At 46.3% G+C, this 21,406-nt stretch overlaps 1 protein-coding gene across 3 annotated transcripts; it reads right to left on the reverse strand.

Annotated features, from left to right (window-relative positions):
• Positions 1 to 233: 233 nt before the first annotated feature.
• LOC111966579 (specifically androgen-regulated gene protein) lies at positions 234 to 21,136 on the reverse strand. Of its 3 annotated transcripts, none has more exons than XM_023991340.2 (4): positions 20,949 to 21,136; positions 14,602 to 14,787; positions 2,520 to 2,697; positions 234 to 2,346 (listed from the first exon to the last, which is right to left on the reverse strand). In XM_023991340.2, the coding sequence occupies exons 2-4, from the start codon at positions 14,704 to 14,706 to the stop codon at positions 710 to 712; spliced, it is 1,920 nt and encodes a 639-aa protein (XP_023847108.1). In that variant the 5' UTR covers positions 14,707 to 14,787; positions 20,949 to 21,136; the 3' UTR covers positions 234 to 709. The 3 variants fall into 3 exon arrangements, with proteins under 3 accessions (XP_023847108.1, XP_070300628.1, XP_070300629.1); XM_070444527.1 differs by lacking the exon at positions 20,949 to 21,136 and adding an exon at positions 17,644 to 18,260; XM_070444528.1 differs by lacking the exons at positions 14,602 to 14,787; positions 20,949 to 21,136 and adding an exon at positions 3,633 to 3,807 and having other exon boundaries at positions 2,520 to 3,340.
• Positions 21,137 to 21,406: the final 270 nt, after the last annotated feature.

Below are 21,406 nucleotides of genomic sequence, written 5' to 3' on the forward strand. Positions count from 1 at the left end.
CTGACTTGTTAGAAAGGTTGCATCCTATTACGTTGAAAGTCACTGAGATCTTCAGTAAGACCATTCTACTGCCAACGTTTGTCTATGGAGATTGCATGGCTGTGTGTTCGATATTATACACCTGTCAACAGAAAATGGTGTGGCTGAAATAGCCAAATCCACTAATTTGAAGGGGTGTCCACATATTTTTGTATATATTATGAACGAGTTAATGACACACAAACATCCTTACATAAAGTGTATAATATTTTATTTAGAAAATAGACAATGATCAAATTACTGAATGTCAAATTAGATTCACAAACAGCCTAACAAATTTCACGAGGAATGTACATACTGTACTGCAAACTGTAGTTAGAGTAGTATCTCATAGTAGTATGATACTGTAATCATGTTATTCATGAAAGCCAGTCTTAGGGTACATACAGCATTTCTGTGCAGCAAGAAGGCAAAAAGACACTCCCCTCTATAAATATACAGGTTTCTGTAAAGCCAAGCAATCCTTCATCAAACAAATAGTGCTCTCTGCATGTTGCTTCAAAGAAGGCCTTAGGAGAGAGTAATCTTCCCATAAGTTTCAGTGTCCCAGTGACTAAAATATAGAGGGCTTAGTTATACAGAATCCCTATTAAGGACATTCCTCCTCCTCAGACCTCACCCCTCATATGGATTCCATAATGGTGCAGTTTCATTTCCCCTCTCCCTTCCCTCAGTRGCTCAGCAGTCCTAGCTTCTTCAAGGCCTCTCGTCGGTCTTCTCCACTCTTGCTGTTGGGGCAGATCAGCACACTGATACCATGGGAYCGGGGCAGCTTGTTCTGAGACTCCCCATGACCTGGTTGGGGGTGGCAGACCTCACCTTGAACATTCATGAAGTCTTTCCCAGTTCCTAGCGAGGCCGGGCGGGGTCTAGAGTTACGCTGGTCTCTGGGGGACAAAGGGACACTGGGAGCCTGGTTTGCCCTGAGGGAGGCATTGCTGGCCATGTAGCTTCTCTGGCCCATGCTGGAGCGCTCCAGAGTGGCTGATTTGACCCTTATGGGAGGGGGAATATGCTTGGGTGGTGAAGGAGGGGTTGCAAGGGGTGAGAGCAGAGCTTTGGCATTGTCACTGAATTGGATTGGGGCTGGAAGTGGAGCAAGGGTAGTGGCTCGGGCTTGTACTGTGGTAGCTGGGACAGCAACTGCAGCAGGCACTGGGATTGGGGTATGGATAGTGGCTGGGACTGGGCCAGGGGTAGTGGCTGGGGAAGTAGTAGGGATTTGGGCTGGGGCTTGGGTCTGGGTGGCAGCTGGGCTGCGAGGAGAGGGAGTGGGTGCCCATGACTTCCGGGATTTGGGTGAAACTACAGGGCCTGAGTCTCCATCCTCGCCCTTCAGGAGCCCGAGCTTCCGTAGGGCCTCCAAACGCACCTTCTGGGGGTCAATGATCAACCTGTCAAAGGGKAAGGGGAGAGGGGAGCCTGGGTGACTATCTGACTTCTGGGACTTCTGGATGATGTTGGAGGGAAGCCTCTTGGGTTTAGGGGCCACGGCAGGTGGGTTCTTTGTTTCCAGGGCCTCAGGAGTGGGGATGGTTAGGGCCTCTGAGTGGGAGGGTGGTGAGTTGGTACTAACAGGTACAGGCAGATCAACAGGTTTAGAAGGTGGTACCTGTTGGGCTCCAGGCGAGGCTGGTGGAGCTCTCCTGCGTGGTTGCTCCAGCTCACTGTAGGTTAGTGGAACTCTGAGTTCTGCAGGCACTGGAGGTTCACTCTCCTCCTCTGGCTCATCATCCCTGAAGTCTGAGGGAGGGGGAATCAGCTTCAGATCCAGCTCAGAGTGAACCTTAGATTGACGTTTTGCAGACTTGCTGTCTACAGAGACTCCTTTAGGCATGTTGTCCACAGAATTATCTGAGGTGGCTGAGGAAGGGGTCGTGTCCGAGGCAGAAGCTTTTGGGTCTGCAGCTAACTCTGGAGTTTTAGACTCAGTGGACAACTCCAGAGCTTTTGTAATAGTGTCCAACCCAGGAGATTTGATGTCAGTAATCAACTCTGGGGACTTAGGCACAGTTGCTATCTCTGGAGCTTTACGGTCTGTGACTACCTCTGAGACGGTGGGTTCAGTGACTACCCCTGGAGGTTTGAGATCAGTAAATGCCCCTGGGGTATTGAGCTGGGTTGCTACTATTGGGGCTGGGGCTCTGGGCTCAACTGCTCCAGCTGCAGTGGACTGGGTGGCAGAAGCTGGGGCTTTGAGCTGGATACTGGCAAGGCTATTTGCCATTCTTAGTGGTGTAGGCACTATGCAGTTCAGAAAGGACTTCTGATCCCTTCCTGAGTCAGCATGCTGGATTTCTGATACATCTAGAAGGCAAGCAGAAAAAGCAATTATTTTACTGTCAAATTCCCACAAGTTCCTAAGCTTGGCTCGCACAATCATGACCCAAAACCTGGAAACATTTGTTAGTCTCCTGCATGATAAATTCCTGATAAAACAACAACATAGATATGAACAAACAATTTTTGGTGATACTCACCCTCCAGTCTGGTCTGTCCCATAGAGAGGTGGCCAGGTTTGGCTGCCAGGTTGCTGAGGTCTGGTTCATCATTTGACAGGCCACTGTCCTCCTCCATCTCCAGGGACTCAATGGTGGACTCCAGAAACATGAGGCACGCCCGCTCCTCAGCAGAGAGGTGCTCCAGACTGTCATCACTCTGCCCCCCCACGCCACACACACGTAATTAACACAAAGAAGAAACACGGAAACGTAGACAAACTGCAAATGTAGAGAACAAACAGATTCACAATAAAGATACCAATGCAATCAAGTGCTCCTCTTTAATCAAGATTACATAGCTATGTGGAGATGTGTGCCAGGAATGTCTGTGTACACTATATCCTTGTAAATTGTTAGGTGAGGCCTTCAAACTATTTTGCCTGGATTTTCAGTTGTTAATAGTCAGTGTTTATTCAGTCTCTCTGTTGCTTTCAGCTAGGCTGAACATTACATTGAGGCCCAGTGAGACTGGAGACACAGAGATGATCAAAATGACATTTACCTTTTCACACAACACCGATGGAAAGACAATTTACCACAGCACTGCTCCTGGCTAGCTTGTATCCTATACTGCATTGCCGGAGGAATGTATTGCAGTGGATTTCAGTGAGGGGCCTCTGAACAGCTCTGAACTACACAGACTAGGTTCTGATCATCCTCAAAGCGGTCTCTCTCTCTCTCTTATTTCTCTCTCTCTATTTCTCTCTCTCTGAACAAACATCTGAATCTCTCATCCCAACATGAAACAAGCCCAGCATCCCACTGACTTTTATAATTCTCACCCCCAACATGAAACAAGCCTAGCAGCTCACTGACTCTTACAATCTCTCATCCCCAAATGAAACAAGCCCAGCAGCATCACTGACTTTACAATCTCTCACCCCCAACATGAACAACAGCCCAGCACTCACTGACTCTTACAATCTCTCCCCCACAACATGAACAAGCCCAGCATCCACTGACTTTTATAATCTCTCACCCCCAACATGAACAAGCCCAGCAGCTCACTAATACAATCTCTCACCCCCAACATGAAACAAGCCCAGCAGCTCACTGACTCTTACAATCTCTCACCCACAACATGAAACAAGCCCAGCAGCTCACTCTTACAATCTCTCACCCCCAACATGAAACAAGCTCAGCAGCTCACTGACTCTTACAATCTCTCACCCCCAACATGAAACAAGCCCAGCAGCTCACTGACTCTTACAATCTCTCACCCCCAACATGAAACAAGCCCAGCAGCTCACTGACTCTTACAATCTCTCACCCCCAACATGAAACAAGCCAGCAGCTCACTGACATCTTACCATTCTCTCACCCCCAACATGAACAAGCCCGCAGCTCACTGACTCTTACAATCTCTCACCCCAACATGAAACAAGCCCAGCATCCCACTGACTTTTATAATTCTCACCCCAACATGAAACAAGCCCAGCAGCTCACTCTTACAATTTCTCACCCCCAACATGAAACAAGCCCAGCAGCTCACTGACTCTTACAATCTCTCACCCAACACTGAAACAAGCCCAGCAGCTCACTCTTACAATCTCTCACCCCCAACATGACCACAAGCCCAGCAGCTCACTGACTCTTACAATCTCTCACCCCCAACATAAAACAAGCCCAGCAGCTCACTGACTCTTACAATCTCTCACCCCCAACATGAAACAAGCCCAGCAGCTCACTGATCTTACAATCTCTCACCCAACCATGAAACAAGCCCAGCAGCTCACTGACTCTTCAATCTCTACCCCCAACATGAAAAAGCCCAGTAGCTCAATCTTACAATCTCTCACCCCCAACATGAAACAAGCCCAGCAGCTCACTGACTCTTACAATCTCTCACCCCAACATGAAACAAGCCCAGCCACTCTTACAATCTCTCCCCCACAACATGAAACAATCCAGCAGCTCACTGACTCTTACAATCTCTCACCCCCAACATGAAACAAGCCCAGCGCTCACTGACTCTTACAATCTCTCACCCCAACATGAAACAAGCCAGCAGCTCACTGACTCTTACAATCTCTCACCCCCAACATGAAACAAGCCCAGTAGCTCACTCTTACAATCTCTCCCCACAACATGAAACAAGCCCAGCAGCTCACTGACTCTTACAATTCTCTCACCCCCACATGAAACAAGCCCAGTAGCTCACTCTTACAATTTCACCCCCACATGAAACAAGCCCAGCAGCTCACTGACTTTTACAATCTCTCACCCCAACATGAAACAAGCCCAGCAGCTCACTGACTCTTACAATCTCTCACCCCAACATGAACAAGCCAGCAGCTCACTGACTCTTACAATCTCTCACCCCAACATGAAACAAGCCCAGAGCTCACTCCTTACAATCTCTCACCCCACAACATGAAACAAGCCCAGAGCTCACTGACTCTTACAATCTCTCACCCCCAACATGAAACAAGCCCAGTAGCTCACTCTTACAATCTCTACCCCCAACATGAAACAAGCCCAGCAGCTCACTGACTTTACAATCTCTCACCCCCAACATGAAACAAGCCCAGCAGCTCACTGACTTTACAATTTCTCACCCCAACATGAAACAAGCCAGCGCTCCCTGACTTTACAACTCTCACCCCCAACATGACACAGCCCAGTAGCTCACTGACTCTTACAATCTCTCACCCCCAACATGAAACAAGCCCAGCAGCTCACTGACTCTTACAATCTCTCACCCCCAACATGAAAACAAGCCCAGCAGCTCACTGACTCTTACAATCTCTCACCCCCACAACATGAAACAAGCCCAGCATCCCACTGACTTTTATAATTCTCACCCCCAACATGAAACAAGCCCAGCAGCTCACTCTTACAATCTCTCACCCCAACATGAAACAAGCCCAGCAGCTCACTGACTCTTACAATCTCTCACCCACAACATGAACAAGCCCAGCAGCTCACTCTTACAATCTCTCACCCCAACATGAAACAAGCCCAGCAGCTCACTGACTCTTACAATTCTCACCCCCCAACATGAAACAAGCCCAGCAGCTCACTGACTCTTACATCTCTCACCCCCAACATGAAACAAGCCCAGTAGCTCACTCTTTACAATCTCTCACCCACAACATGAAACAACCCAGACAGCTCACTGACTCTTACAATCTCTCACCCCAACATGAAACAAGCCCAGCAGCTCACTGCTCTTACAATCTCTCACCCCACAACATGAAACAAGCCCAGCAGCTCACTGACTCTTACAATCTCTCACCCCCAACATGAAAAAGCCCAGTAGCTCACTGACTCTTACAATCTCTCACCCCCAACATGAAACAAGCCCAGTAGCTCACTCTTACAATCTCTCACCCCAACATGAAACAAGCCCAGCAGCTCACTGCTCTTACAATCTCTCACCCCAACATGAAAAACAGCCCAGTAGCTCACTCTTACAATCTCTCCCCCCAAATGAAACAAGCCCAGCAGCTCACTGACTCTTACAATCTCTCACCCCCAACATGAAACAAGCCAGTAGCTCACTCTTACAACTCTCACCCCCAACATGAAACAAGCCCAGCAGCTCACTGACTCTTACAATCTCTCACCCCCAACATGAAACAAGCCCAGCAGCTCACTGACTCTTACAATCTCTCACCCCAACATGAAACAAGCCCAGAGCTCACTACTCTTACAATCTCTCCCCCCACAACATGAAACAAGCCCAGCTCACTGACTTTTTAAATCTCCACCCCCAACATGAAACAAGCCCAGCAGCTCACTCTTACAATCTCTCACCCCAACATGAAACAAGCCCAGCAGCTCACTGACTTTTACAATCTCTCACCCCCAACATGAAACAAGCCCAGCAGCTCACTGACTCTTACAATCTCTCACCCCCAACATGAAACAAGCCCAGCAGCTCACTTCTTACAATCTCTCACCCCCAACATGAAACAAGCCCAGCAGCTCACTGACTCTTACAAATCTCTCACCCCCAACATGAAACAAGCCAGCAGCTCACTGACTCTTTACAATCTCTCTCCCCCAACATGAAACAAGCCCAGCAGCTCACTGACTCTTACAATCTCTCACCCCCAACATGAAACAAGCCAGCAGCTCACTGACTCTTACAATCTCTCACCCCCAACATGAAACAAGCCCAGCAGCTCACTGACTCTTACATCTCTCACCCCAACATGAAACAAGCCCAGTAGCTCACTGACTCTTACAATCTCTCACCCCCAACATGAAACAAGCCCAGCAGCTCACTGAATCTTACAACTCTCACCCCAACATGAAACAAGCCCAGCAGCTCACTGACTCTTACAATCTCTCCCCCACAACATGAAACAAGCCCAGCAGCTCACTGACTCTTACAATCTCTCACCCCAAACATGAAACAAGCCCAGAGCTCACTGCTCTTACAATCTCTCACCCCAACATGAAACAAGCCCAGCAGCTCACTGACTCTTACAATCTCTCCCCCAACATGAAACAAGCCCAGAGCTCACTGACTCTTACAATCTCTCACCCCCAAACATGAAACAAGCCCAGCAAGCTCACTGACTCTTACAATCTCTCACCCCCAACATGAAAACAAGCCCAGCAGCTCACTGACTCTTACAATCTCTCCCCCACAACATGAAACAAGCCCAGCAGCTCACTGACTCTTTAAAATCTCTCACCCCCAACATGAAACAAGCCCAGCAGCTCACTCTTACAATCTCTCACCCCAACATGAAAACAAGCCCAGCGCTCACTGACTTTTACAATCTCTCACCCACAACATGAAACAAGCCCAGCGCCTCACTCTTTACCATCTCTCACCCCCAACATGAAACAAGCCTAGCAGCTCACTGACTCTTACAATCTCTCATCCCCAACATGAAACAAGCCCAGCAGCTCACTGACTCCTACAATCTCTCACCCCCAACATGAAACAAGCCCAGCAGCTCACTGACTCTTACAATCTCTCCCCCACAACATGAAACAAGCCACCAAGGCATCCCACTGACTTTTATAATTCTCCCCCCCAACATGAAACAAGCCCAGCAGATCACTGACTTTTACAATCTCTCACCCCAACATGAAACAAGCCCAGCAGCTCACTGACTCTTACAATCTCTCACCCACACATGAAAACAAGCCCATAGCAGCCTCACTACTTACAATCTCTCACCCCCAACATGAAACAAGCCCAGCAGCTCACTGACTCTTACAATCTCTCACCCCAACATGAAAACAAGCCCAGCAGCTCACTGACTCTTACAATCTCTCACCCCCAACATGAAACAAGCCAGCAGCTCACTGACTCTTACAATCTCTCACCCCCAACATGAAACAAGCCAGCAGCTCACTGACTCTTACAATCTCTCACCCCAACATAAACAAGCCCAGCAGTCACTGACTCTTACAATCTCTCACCCCAACATGAAACAACCCAGCATCCCACTGACTTTAAATTCTCACCACCCCAACATGAAACAAGCCCAGCAGCTCGACTCTTACAATCTCTCACCCCCAACATGAAACAAGCCCAGCCAGCTCACTGACTCTTACAATCTCTCACCCCAACATGAAACAAGCCCAGCAGCTCACTTCTTACAATCTCTCACCCCCAACATGAAACAAGCCCAGCAGCTCACTGACTCTTACAATCTCTCACCCCCAACATGAAACAAGCCCAGCAGCTCACTGACTCTTACAATCTCTCACCCCCAACATGAAACAAGCCCAGCAGCTCACTGACTCTTACAATCTCTCACCCCCAACATGAAACAAGCCAGCAGCTCACTGACTCTTACAATCTCTCACCCCCAACATGAAACAAGCCCAGTAGGCTCACTCTTTACAATCTCTCACCCCCACATAGAAACAAGCCCAGCAGCTCACTGACTCTTACAATCTCTCACCCCAACATGAAAACAGCCCAGTAGCCTCACTCTCTACAATCTCTCACCCCAACATGAAACAATGCCCAGCAGCTCACTGACTCTTACAATCTCTCACCCCCAACATGAAACAAGCCCAGCAGTCACTCTGACACTCTTACAATCTCTCACCCCCAACATGAAACAAGCCCAGCAGCTCACTGACTCTTACAATCTCTCACCCCCAACATGAAACAAGCCCAGTAGCTCACTCTTACAATCTCTCCCCCACAACATGAAACAAGCCCAGCAGCTCACTGACTCTTACTCTCCACCCCAACATGAAACAAGCCCAGTAGCTCACTCTTACAATCTCTCACCCCAACATGAAACAAGCCCAGCAGCTCACTGACTTTACAATCTCTCATACACCCCAACATGAAAAACAGCCCAGCAGCTCACTGACTCTTACAATCTCTCACCCCCAACATGAAACAAGCCAGCAGCTCACTGACTCTTACAATCTCTCACCCCAACATGAAAAACAGGCCCTAGCTACACTCTTTACAATCTTCTCCCCACAAAACATGAAACACCCAGTAGCTCACTGACTCTTACAATCTCTCACTCCCAACATGAAAAGCCCAGTAGCCACTCTTACAATCTCTCACCCCAACATGAAACAAGCCCAGCAGCTCACTGACTTTACAATCTCTCACCCCCAAACATGAAACAAGCCCAGCAGCTCACTGACTTTACAATTCCTCACCCCCAACATGAAACAAGCCCAGCAGCTCACTGACTTTACAAACTCTCACCCCAACTATAAACAAGCCCAGAGCCACTGACTCTTACAATCTCTCACCCCAACATGAAACAAGCCCAGCAGCCTCACTGACTCTTATCAATCTCTCACCCCAACATGAAACAAGCCCAGCAGCTCACTGACTCTTACAATCTCTCACCCCCAACATGAAACAAGCCCAGCATCCACTGACTTTAAATTCTCACCCCAACATGAAACAAGCCCAGCAGCTCACTGACTTACAATCTCTCACCCCACAACATGAAACAAGCCCAGCAGCTCACTGACTCTACAACTCTCACCCACAACATGAAACAAAGCCAGCAGTACGTCACTCTTACAATCTCTCACCCTCCAACATGAAACAAGCCCAGCAAGCTCACTGACTCTTACAATCTCTCACCCCCAACATGAAACAAGCCCAGCAGCTCACTGATCTTACAATCTCTCACCCCCCAACATGAAACAAGCCCAGAGCTCACTCTTACAATCTCTCCCCCACAACATGAAACAACCCAGCAGCCACTGATCTTACAATCTCTCACCCCAACATGAAAACAGCCCAGCAGCTCACTGACTCTTACAATCTCTCACCCCAACATGAAACAAGCCCAGCAGCTCACTGACTCTTACAATCTCCCACCCCAACATGAACAAGCCACGTAGCTCACTGACTCTTACAATCGCTCACCCCCAACATGAAACAAGCCCAGTAGCTCACTCTTACAATCTCTCACCCAACATGAAACAAGCCCAGCAGCTCACTGACTCTTACAATCTCTCACCCCCCAACATGAGAAACCAGCGCCAGTAGCTCACTCTTACAAATCTCTCCCCCACAACATGAAACAAGCCCAGCAGCTCCACTGACCTCTTACTAATCTCTCACCCCCAACATGAAACAAGCCAGTAGCCTCACTCTTACAATCTCTCACCCCAAACATGAAACAAGCCCAGCAGCTCACTGACTCTTACAATCTCTCACCCCAACATGAAAAAGCCAGCCAGTGCTCACTGACTCTTAAATCTCTCACCCCCAACATGAAACAAGCCCAGCAGCTCACTGACTCTTACAAATCTCTCCCCCCACAACATGAAACAAGCCCAGCATCCCACTGACTTTTATAATTCTCACCCCCAACATGAAACAAGCCCAGCAGCTCACTCTCTTACAATCTCTCACCCCCAACATGAAACAAGCCCAGCAGCTCACTGACTCTTACAATCTCTCACCCCCAACATGAAACAAGCCCAGCAGGCTCATCTGACTCTTAATCTCTCACCCCAACATGAAACAGCCCAGCAGCTACACTGTAGTCTTACAATACTTCACCCCCCAACATGAAACAAGCCAGCAGCTCACGACTCTTACAATCTTCTCACCCCCAACATGAACACAAGCCCAGTAGCTCACTCTTACAATCTCTCCCCCACAACATGAAACAATCCAGCAGCTCACTGACTCTTACAATCTCTCACCCCCAACATGAAACAAGCCCAGCAGCTCACTGACTCTTACAATCTCTCACCCCCAACATGAAACAAGCCAGCAGCTCACTGACTCTTACATCTCTCACCCCCAACATGAAACAAGCCCAGAGCTCACTGACTCTTACAATCTCTCCCTCAACACTGAAAAACAAGCCAGCAGCTCACTGACTCTATACTTACTACACCCCAAACATGAAACAAGCCCAGTAGCTGCACTCTTACAATCTCTCCCCACAACATGAAACAAGCCAGAGCTCATGACTCTTACAATCTCTCACCCCAACATGAAACAAGCCCAGTAGCTCCACTCTTACAATCTCTCACCCCCAACATGAAAACAGCCCAGCAGCTCACTGACTTTACAATCTCTCACCCCAACATGAAAACAGCCCAGTAGCTCCACTGACTCTTACAATCTCTCACCCCCAACATGAAACAAGCCCAGCAGCTCACTGACTCTTACAATCTCTCACCCCAACATGAAACAAGCCCAGCAGCTCACTGACTCTTACAATCCTCCCCCACAACATGAAACAAGCCCAGCATCCACTGACTTTTATAATTCTCACCCCAACATGAAACAAGCCCAGCAGCTCACTCTCTTACAATCTCTCACCCCAACATGAAACAAGCCCAGCAGCTCACTGACTCTTACAATCTCATCACCCACAACATGAAACAAGCCCAGCAGCTCACTCTTACAATCTCTCACCCCCAACATGAAACAAGCCCAGCAGCTCACTGACTCTTACAATCTCTCACCCCCAACATGAAACAAGCCCAGCAGCTCACTGACTCTTACAATCTCTCACCCCCAACATGAAACAAGCCCAGCAGCTCACTGACTCTATCAATTCTCTCACCCCCAACATGAAACAAGCCCAGTAGCTCACTCTTTACAATCTCTCCCCCCAACAATAAACAACCCAGCAGGCTCACTGACTCTTACAATCTCTCACCCCCAACATGAAACAAGCAGCCAGCTCACTGACTCTTTACAATCTCTCACCCACAACATGAAAAGCCCAGCAGCTCACTGACTCTTACAATCTCTCACCCCCAACATGTAAACAAGCCCAGTACTCACTGACTCTTACAATCTCTCACCCCCACATGAAACAAGCCCAGTAGCTCACTCTTTACAATCTCTCACCCCCAACATGAAACACAAGCCGCAGCAGCTCACTGACTCTTACAATCTCTCACCCCAACATGAAACAAGCCCAGTAGCTCACTCTTACAATCTCTCCCCACAACCTGAAACAAGCCCAGCAGCTCACTGACTCTACAATCTCTCACCCCCAACATGAAACAAGCCCAGTAGCCTCTCTCTCTTACAACTCTCACCCCAACATGAAACAAGCCCAGCAGCTCACTGACTCTTACAATTTCTCACCCCCAAACTAGAAACAAGGCCAGCAGCTCACTGACTCTTACAATCTCTCACCCCCAACATGAAACAAGCCCAGCAGCTCACTGACTCTTACATCTCTCCCCCACACTAGAAACAAGCCCAGCATCCCACTGACTTTTATAATTCTCACCCCAAACATGAAAACAAGCCCACAGCTCACTCTTACAATCTCTCACCCCCAACATGAAACAAGCCCAGCAGCTCACTACTCTTACAATCTCTCACCCCCAACATGAAACAAGCCCAGCAGCTCACTGACTCTTACAATCTCTCACCCCCAACATGAAACAAGGCCAGTAGTCACTCTTACAATCTCTCTCCCCACACATGAAAACAATCCCAGCATCACTGACTCTTACAATCTCTCACCCCCAACATGAAAACAAGCCCAGCAGCTCACTGACTCTTACAATCTCTCACCCCCAACATGAAACAAGCCCAGCAGCTCACTGACTTCTTACAATCTTCTCACCCCCAACATGAAACAAGCCCAGAGCTCACTGACTCTTACAATCTCTCACCCCCAACATGAAACAAGCCAGCAGTAGCTCACTCTTACAATCTCTCACCCCCAACATGAAACAAGCCAGCAGCTCACTGACTCTTACAATCTCTCACCCTAACATGAAACAAGCCCAGCTAGCTCACTCTTACAATCTCTCCCCAACATGAAACAAGCCCAGCAGCTCACTGACTCTTACAATCTCTCACCCCAACATGAAACAAGCCCAGTAGTCTCTACTCTACAACTTCGTCCCCACAACATGAACAAAGCCAGCAGCTCACTGACTTTTACAATCTCTCACCCCCAACATGAAACAAGCCCAGTAGCTCACTCTTACAATCTCTCACCCCCAACTATGAAACAAGCCCAGCAGCTCACTGACTCTTACAATCTCTCACCCCAAACATGAAACAAGCCCAGTAGCTCACTCTTACAATCTCTCCCCCACAACATGAAACAATCCAGCAGCTCATGACTCTTACAATCTCTCACCCCCAACATAAACAAGCCCAGCAGCTCACTGACTCTTTACAATTTCTCACCCCCAACATGAAACAAGCCCAGCAGCTCACTGACTTACAATCTCTCACCCCCAACATGAAACAAGCCCAGCAGCTCACTGACTCTTACAATCTCTCACCCCCACATGAAACAAGCCCAGAGCTCACTCTTACAATCTCTCACCCCCAACATGAAACAAGCCCAGTAGCTCACTGACTTTTACAATCTCTCACCCCCAACATGAAACAAGCCCAGCAGCTCACTGACTCTTACAATCTCTCTCACCCCCAACATGAAACAAGCCCAGTAGCTCACTGACTCTTACAATCTCTCACACCCCAACATGAAACAAGCCAGCAGCTCACTGACTCTACCTCTCACCCCAACATGAAACAAGCCCAGCAGCTCACTTGTATATCTCTCACCCCCCAACATGAAAAAGCCCAGTAGCTCACTCTTTCTCACCCCCAACATGAAACAAGCCCAGCAGCTCACTCTTATAATCTCTCAACCCCAACATGAAACAAACCCAGCAGCTCACTGACTCTTACAATCTCTCACCCCAACATGAAACAAGCCCAGCAGCTCACTGACTCTTACAACTCTCACCCCCAACATGAAACAAGCCCAGCAGCTCACTGACTCTTACAATCTCTCCCCCACAACATGAAACAAGCCCAGCAGCTCACTGACTCATAATTACAACTCTCACCCACAACATGAAACAAGCCCAGTAGCTCACTACTCTCTTACAATCTCTCACCCCCAACATGAAACAAACCCAGCAGCTCACTGACTTCTTCAACTCTCACCCCCCAACATGAAACAAGCCCAGCAGCTCACTGACTCTTACAATCTCTCCCCCACAACATGAAACAAGCCCAGCAAGCTCACTGACTCTTACAATCTCTCACCCCAACATGAAACAAGCCCAGGCAGCCACTGACTCTTCCAATCTCTCAGCCCTGGTCCGAACATGAAACAAGCCCAGCAGCTCACTGACTCTTACAATCTCTCACCCCCAACATGAAACAAGCCCAGCAGCTCACTCTTATAATCTCTCAACCCCAACATGAAACAAGCCCAGCAGCTCACTGACTCTTATAATTGGGAGACAGTGACTCTGAACCCTATCTACTGTACACTGCGTTCTAGGGAGTTCTTCCTAGCCACTGTGCTTATGCATCTGCATTGCTTGCTCTATGGGGTTTTAAGCTGGGTATCTGCAAAGGGCTTTATAAAATATATTTGATTGATTGAACATGCCGATTTATAATAGTCAATATTGAATCTAAGATGGGAGGGAGAAAGGCCTTTCAATGTTTGACCTTTTGTCATTTAAATCCTTTCTAAAGTATCCCTAAGTGTTTACCACAAAGGCAGCAGGGCAGCACATCAACTAAATAAACTAGAAACTGGTAAAACCATGGTCTCAAACATTTTCCTGGTCAGCGAGTGCTAATAACAGTTGGCTTGAAAAGGGGCAAGGCTAGGGTTATGGCAGCACTCACAAAGCCAGAGTTCATGCTAACCARACTATCACAGCTCCCAGTGCTGTCCATACTGATCAAGGATTCCATGGCAACGCCGCCCGGCCACGTGTCACTCTTCGGCATGGCACAGGGACAGGTGCCAGGGGTTCAGGGGGCCTCTGCTAATTGGCTGAAAGTCACAGATGGGTCCAGATGGGGAAGTAACTGAAAAAAAGAAGGAAGGAGAGAAGAAGTTTTAACGCTCGAGGCAAAAATCATTACATCATCATGATGCTCCATTCAGCAGAGCTTCCCTAGCGGAAATGGTGGTATTTCTCTATTACAGCCCATGGTAAAGACTAGGACACGCATGTTACAAACTCTTATTCATGTTTTTAAACCATGTCTTTTCTTAGCACTGACATTTGATCAGTGATATCATGGTAGAGTTCTACAACAAACAGGCATCCTGTTACACGTCTCTAATACAGTACAGTAAATCAGTGTACAGGAGGGACAATAGTTCGCCAGCCAGCAGCTTACAGGCAGGATTATTACATCACCAATACTGTCTCCCTATTTAGCCTCTATGTGCCCTTATCCAATAGAGGGATACACTGACAAAGCCGTGGACAAAGCTCAAGCAGTGAGCAAAGGACAGCTTATTATTAGCCTTTGAGTCATGCTATATCTTTAAACTGCAAAGGAGCGTTCGGCATATGGCGGAGTCATATGGCCACATACTCCGCATACTCACATACTCACTGAAGCTACTAAACCGTACCAAGTGGCACTGTGTGAACCCAATCACCAACATGCCACCAACAACCTGTTGACATCTAGGCTTACACTGTAGTTAAAATACTGTAGATGTACTAGTGGTGACAAATATGCATAGCAGGGATTTTTGGGCAGTTTTATTAGAACAAAACATATCAAATTACATTTTACCATCAGTTACTATTCAGTTTGCTGTCATTAATTTTATCCAGGCATAGGCCTATACTGTAGTTCAACACATTCAAATGGTTCAGTGTCAATGGCAACTGTGTTTTATTACCCTGTATCATTTGATTACACATACAGAAGCAGAGAGGAACAGTAATGATAGTGAATTTCCATTGAAGTCATTGTAAAATGCGTCATTGGTCCATCATTAACTCGATTTCCAAACACCCAGACATCAAAAAGGCACTCAATGCTGCTGAATTGCATGGGGTTAGGGTTGGGACACTTAGGCCTATGTCATTTTGATTACACAAATATAAGCAATTGCCAAATATCGCCCCACCCAACGATGTCACATTTAGACGTCATAAGGTCCAACTGAACAAAATGCTCTGTTCTGTAGCTGTGAAGTTATTTAACAAGGGAGTTGCAAGTGACAGTTTTCCTTTCAGCCCCTCACCTGGATGGTTCCAATAAACAGAATTCTCCTTTGCTTTTCAGAATGACATGTATCTGAGTCTACCTGCAGCTTTAGCAAGTCAATAACAATGGAAATATGGGCATGTTGACAGTAGCAAAACATGTGGGTCAATATAGGCCACACAGTACGGTGTTGGCAACAACAAATAGTGGGCTTTCTAGTTCACACAGTATCCCAGGGCACCCTCCTTCCCATTTAGTCTAGTGCTCATATTTAGACCTACTTCCTGCCCCACCCAAACAAGACATAATAATACTATGAGCAAAAGACAGAGAGAAAATGTCCCATAACCTGCCCCTCCCTAGTCTGGATACCAGTCATTTAGCTAACATTCCACTCCTGTCAAGGACACAGAGTACAAAATAGCTGAACAGAGACGGCAACCAGGCTTGCACCTCCCAGTGAGTCCCAGCCTACGCACCTACAGGGTTGTAGTGGGAGAGACAACCTCACTACACCAACCTCAAAGCTTTAATACACCTAGGAATGTGACTTTGCCTGCTTCCTAGAAAACATGTTTTGTCATTTAACTAACCGCCCTGGCTGGTGCCCTATGCTCTGACATACACTCTTAGAGTAAAAGGATTCCAAAAGGGTTCTTCGGCTGTCCCCATAGGAGGACCCATATTGGTTTGATTATATTTGTCCTAGCCTACCATGCAAAGACACTGTAGATTTATTTTCCCTGGTTGACACAGAAATACTCAGGAAAGTGATATCCCAAGTTAAGCCTTGTACCTGCCTTCTCAATCCTATCCAACCACCTTCAAAACAGTTTCTAATTGCAAATCTGAAGAAGTGCAAGCTATTGTTAATGACTCCCTGTTCACAGGCAATTTCCCACTGCACTAAAACATGGAATCTAGATTCTTCAGCTCTTAGCAAATGTCGGCCAATCTCTAACCTTCCATTCAAAAAATTGATTTTTCAAACAGCTAAATACAGTGCCAACTGTATTTTTGAAAAATTCCAATCTGTTTTTCGGGCCACCACAGCAGAGACAGCCTAAGTTCAAGTCGTAAATGAGCCAACACAGATGCCAAACAGCTCTGTCCTTGTACTCTTGGATTTAAGTGCTGCATTCGACACTGTTGACCATGATGTGCTTCTGGACAGACTGGAGAGGTGGGTTGGCCTCTCCGGTCCAGTTCTAAATTGGTTTAGGACCTATTTAACTGGCCGAGAGTTTTTTTTGTCACCCTTGGTGAACACAACTCGAAGAAAATGTATATCACATGTGGCATTCCACAAGGTTCGATTTTGGGTCTGGTACTGTTCAGTTGGTATATGTTACCCCTTGGCAGCTTTATTAGTAAGTACAACATAGATTTTCGCTGCTACGCAGACGATACACAGCTTTACATTTCTGTGTCACCAGAGGATTTTTAGCTCCACAGATAAATGATTAGACTGTATTAGTGATTTAAATTAGGGATGCACCGATATGACATTTTTGGCCGATACGCAATATTTTCTTTGCCAAAAAAATGCCGATACCGATACCCGATATTTAACATTTGAGCGGCCTTTTAAGCATTCTAGTACAGTTAAATAGTTGAAACACACACACAGATCAAAAAGTTATTTTGTTGGCATTTACGTATGTCCTCATTACCAGTAAAAAATATTCAAAACATATTTCTTACACTTACTTGCTGTGCTGTTTCGTTGTTCATTTGTTCAGTCTCAACCAGGATTTCATCATTCATGTAAAGCAGTGAAGTTTCAGCTCTGTCTGTCCGTGGCCTCTCTTCCTCATGCGCACTGTCACTGTGTCCGTTTCCATCTTGTTCAGCTGTGTCATTTCACGTAAACCCTGTTTCTTGTCTGCATCGAAGTAGCGGTCCTTGTACCTAGCATCGAGCATGGTGGCGACACAGTAAAGAGGCTCAGAGAAAACGCCACCGAATCGCTTGTTCACAGCCTCTTGTAAAGTACTTTTGCAAGTTTTAACTCCACGGTCTGTGTCGGCAGTTTTGTTGAGCAGGAGCTTCAATGCCATGACAGAGGGTATCACGTCTGCTGCAGATGCAGTTGAAGAGCTTATTTCTCGAGTCAGTTGTTCGAATGGAGCTAGCTAGTGTGTTCATGTTTCAAAGTTTCAAAGTCTCAAATGCCATTGAAATGGCAGCAGCGGTATGGGAACCATCACATTCTTGAGCATGCAATACGGCTTTCCTCAGTATGAAATCCTCGTCGACCCACTGTGCTGTCAGACTCTGCATGCTCATGGGGCTGACATCGCTGGTCCAAATGTCAGTCGTGAAGCTAATAGCAGTGACGCCCATAGCAAGTAGCTCAGGGATGTGCGTTTTATTAACAATACTGTGTAACTCCGGTAGGGCAACATCTGAAAAATAGCGCCTACTTGGTAGTGTGTACCAGGGCTTGAGGTGCTCGACCAGTCGACGAAAGCCAACATCATCCATGACAGAGAGCGGTTGATTGTCAAGGGCAATATAAACACAACATGCAACAATTTCAAAGCTTTTACTGAGTTACAGTTCATATAAGGAAATCAGTCAATTGAAATAAATTCATTCGGCCCTAATCTATGGATTTCACATGACTGGGAATACAGTGATGCATCTGTTGGTCACAGATACCTTAATGAAAAGGTAGTGGCGTTGATCAGAAAACCAGTCACCAGCAAGACACATCTCCTTCACATAGAGTTGATCAGGCTGTTGATTGTGGCCTATGGAATGTTGTCCCACTCCTCTTTAATGGCTGTGTGAAGTTGCTGGATATTGGCCGGAACTCGAACACGCAGTTGTACACATTGATCCAGAACATCCCAAACATGCTCAATTGGTGACATGTCTGGTGAGTATAAAGGCCATATAAAGAACTGGGACATTAAAAGTATAAAGAACTGGGACATTTTCAGCTTCCAGGAATGGTGTACAGATCCTTGCGACATGGGGCGTGCATTATCATGCTGAAGCATGAGGTGATGGCGACAGATGAATGGCACGACAATGGGCCTTAGGATCTCGTCACGGTATCTCTGTACATTCAAATTGCCATAGATTAAAATGCAATTGTGTTCATTGTCCGTGGCTCATGCCTGCCCATACCATAACCACAACGCCACCATGTGCCACTCTGTTCACAACGTTGACATCAGCAAACCACTCGCCCACACAATGCCATACACGTGGTTTGCGGTTGTGAGGCCAATTGGACGCACTGCCAAATCCTCTAAAACGACGTTGGAGGCGGCTTATAAGAGCAATTAACATTAATTTATCTGGCAACAGCTCTGGTGCACATTCCTGCATCAGCATGCCAATTGCATGCTCCCTCAAAACTTGAGACATCTTTGGCATTGTGTTGTGTGACAAAACTGCATATTTGAGAGTGGACTTTTATTGTCCCCAGCACAAGGTGCACTTGAGTAATGWTCATGCTGTTTAAAAAGCTTGTTGATATGCCACACCTGTCAGGTGGATGGATTAGCTTGGCAAATGAGAAATCCTCACTAACAGGGATGTAACAAATTTGTGCACAAAATTTGAGAGAAATAAGCTTTTCGTGCATATGGAGCATTTCTGGGATCTTTTATTTAAGCTCATGAAACCAACACTTTACATGTTTTGTTTATATTTTTGTTCAGTATAGAATCCTCTGGGGAAAAGGGTTATCCATCGACCCAAAAAGGGTCCTTCAAAGGGTTCACTAGATAGCAACTTTTTTTCTAAGACTGTACCTCTGTGCATTTCAGGTAAATTACAAAGCAGAAGGGGAAATATCTGATCAGGTGCAGTGTGAATGAAAGGGGTAGCACGGTGTCCACTGTCTGGCCTGCTCTTCCATGCACTTTGAACTGCAGGAAAGCCCTGGGATTCAGGAAGGGGATTGCCTTAGGTTCCATTTCAATGAGTGACAGTGATCTTATTGTGGCGATAAAAGAGGCCAAAGAGAGAAATGTGAAGTATGTGTCCTGTGACATGAAGGACAGGCTGAGCAAAAACATTGTTCCCCCCTGTTGCTGTCTTGGTTGGACCAGGTATCTCTTCAAAAATATATTTGATCTCAAAAAGACTAACCTGGATATGTAATGGTTAAGTAAAGAACTAGTTAATCATTTACAGTAAATAAAGGTTCATAACAGACATTCACACCATGTTGTGCAACTCCCAACCTGCACAGAGTACATGCATGAAGAAATATTCCATTAATGTTTAGCTTGGCAGTTGGCACTCAGTTAGTCTGCACCATTAAAATGTCAATGTCCAGGCTTTGGGAATAGTTTTATTGATTGGCAAACATTGAAATCTCAAGTACGCATTGGCACATATCACTAATCTATAGTCCACACTAGAGCTTGCCTTTTGGTCTGGCCCCCATATGACATAACAGTGATTATGGTGTTGAATTGTGTCAATCATCTTTCTTGTGGAACACTTTCCCATAGTACACTTATCTGGTTCTATCTCTCCCATAATTAACCAACTGAATGGCAACTCAGTGCTTTTATGTTGTCTACCAGGGTGGTGTCTCAACAATAGCAGTGAACCATAAGATAACATGACCACAGCAGTGTGAACGAACATCTGTGTCTGTCAGTCTTCTTGATGAGAGAGATATATCCCATGGCAGGCCCCTGATATCATGACAGCCGTGTAAAACATATTATATATAGTAGCCTAGGCTCTTTTACGCCTCTGTATAGATAGGCACATCCACAACGGGGCCAATAGTCGAACTTTGGTCGTAATAATATAAAAACAACTGTACAGTAACATTTCCTGTTCCATTACCAATACTAGTGTATCCTCAGACTGTGTATAATCTACACATCGCATAGGATTCTAACGAAACATACACCTGTTGTTTACGAAGCATGTGACAAATACAATTTCATTTGATGTGACAATTCATGCTTGATAGCATAAAAACTTAGAGGAAAAATACTTCAAAAGAGAATGAAAGTATAAAAAGTGAAACGTACCTGAGAGCAGTAGAATAATACTATTCCCTGTCCACAAAGTGCGTTTGCACTCAAAGAAACGTCCTATCGTCACAATTATCCAAACCTATTGAAATACAATACTGGTTTTCGGTGAAACTATGCAATAAGCCTTTACTAAAGCAGTGCCAAAGACTGGCAGTCGTTATTGAATTCCAGGTGAGCGCGCGAGGCTCACTTTGTCCCGCCCCCTAATATCTTTGTGACCAATCAGCACATGTTTGATCTACCGTGTTTCTGGAAGAGCCAATGGGGTAACAGAGGAATCCCCCACATTTCAAATCGAATTATGATTCTGTTAATGAAACAAAACTATAATACAATTTTAAATTGGGAACCTGGATTCATAATTGTAATTTTCTTATATCTTGTTCAAATAATTGTTGAAATTGTTTTAGTAATTATATAGATTTTTATTGCACGCACATATCACGCACATA

The sequence above is a fragment of the Salvelinus sp. IW2-2015 genome, linkage group LG7 (genome assembly GCF_002910315.2).
Source record: "Salvelinus sp. IW2-2015 linkage group LG7, ASM291031v2, whole genome shotgun sequence".
NCBI lineage: Eukaryota > Metazoa > Chordata > Actinopteri > Salmoniformes > Salmonidae > Salvelinus > Salvelinus sp. IW2-2015.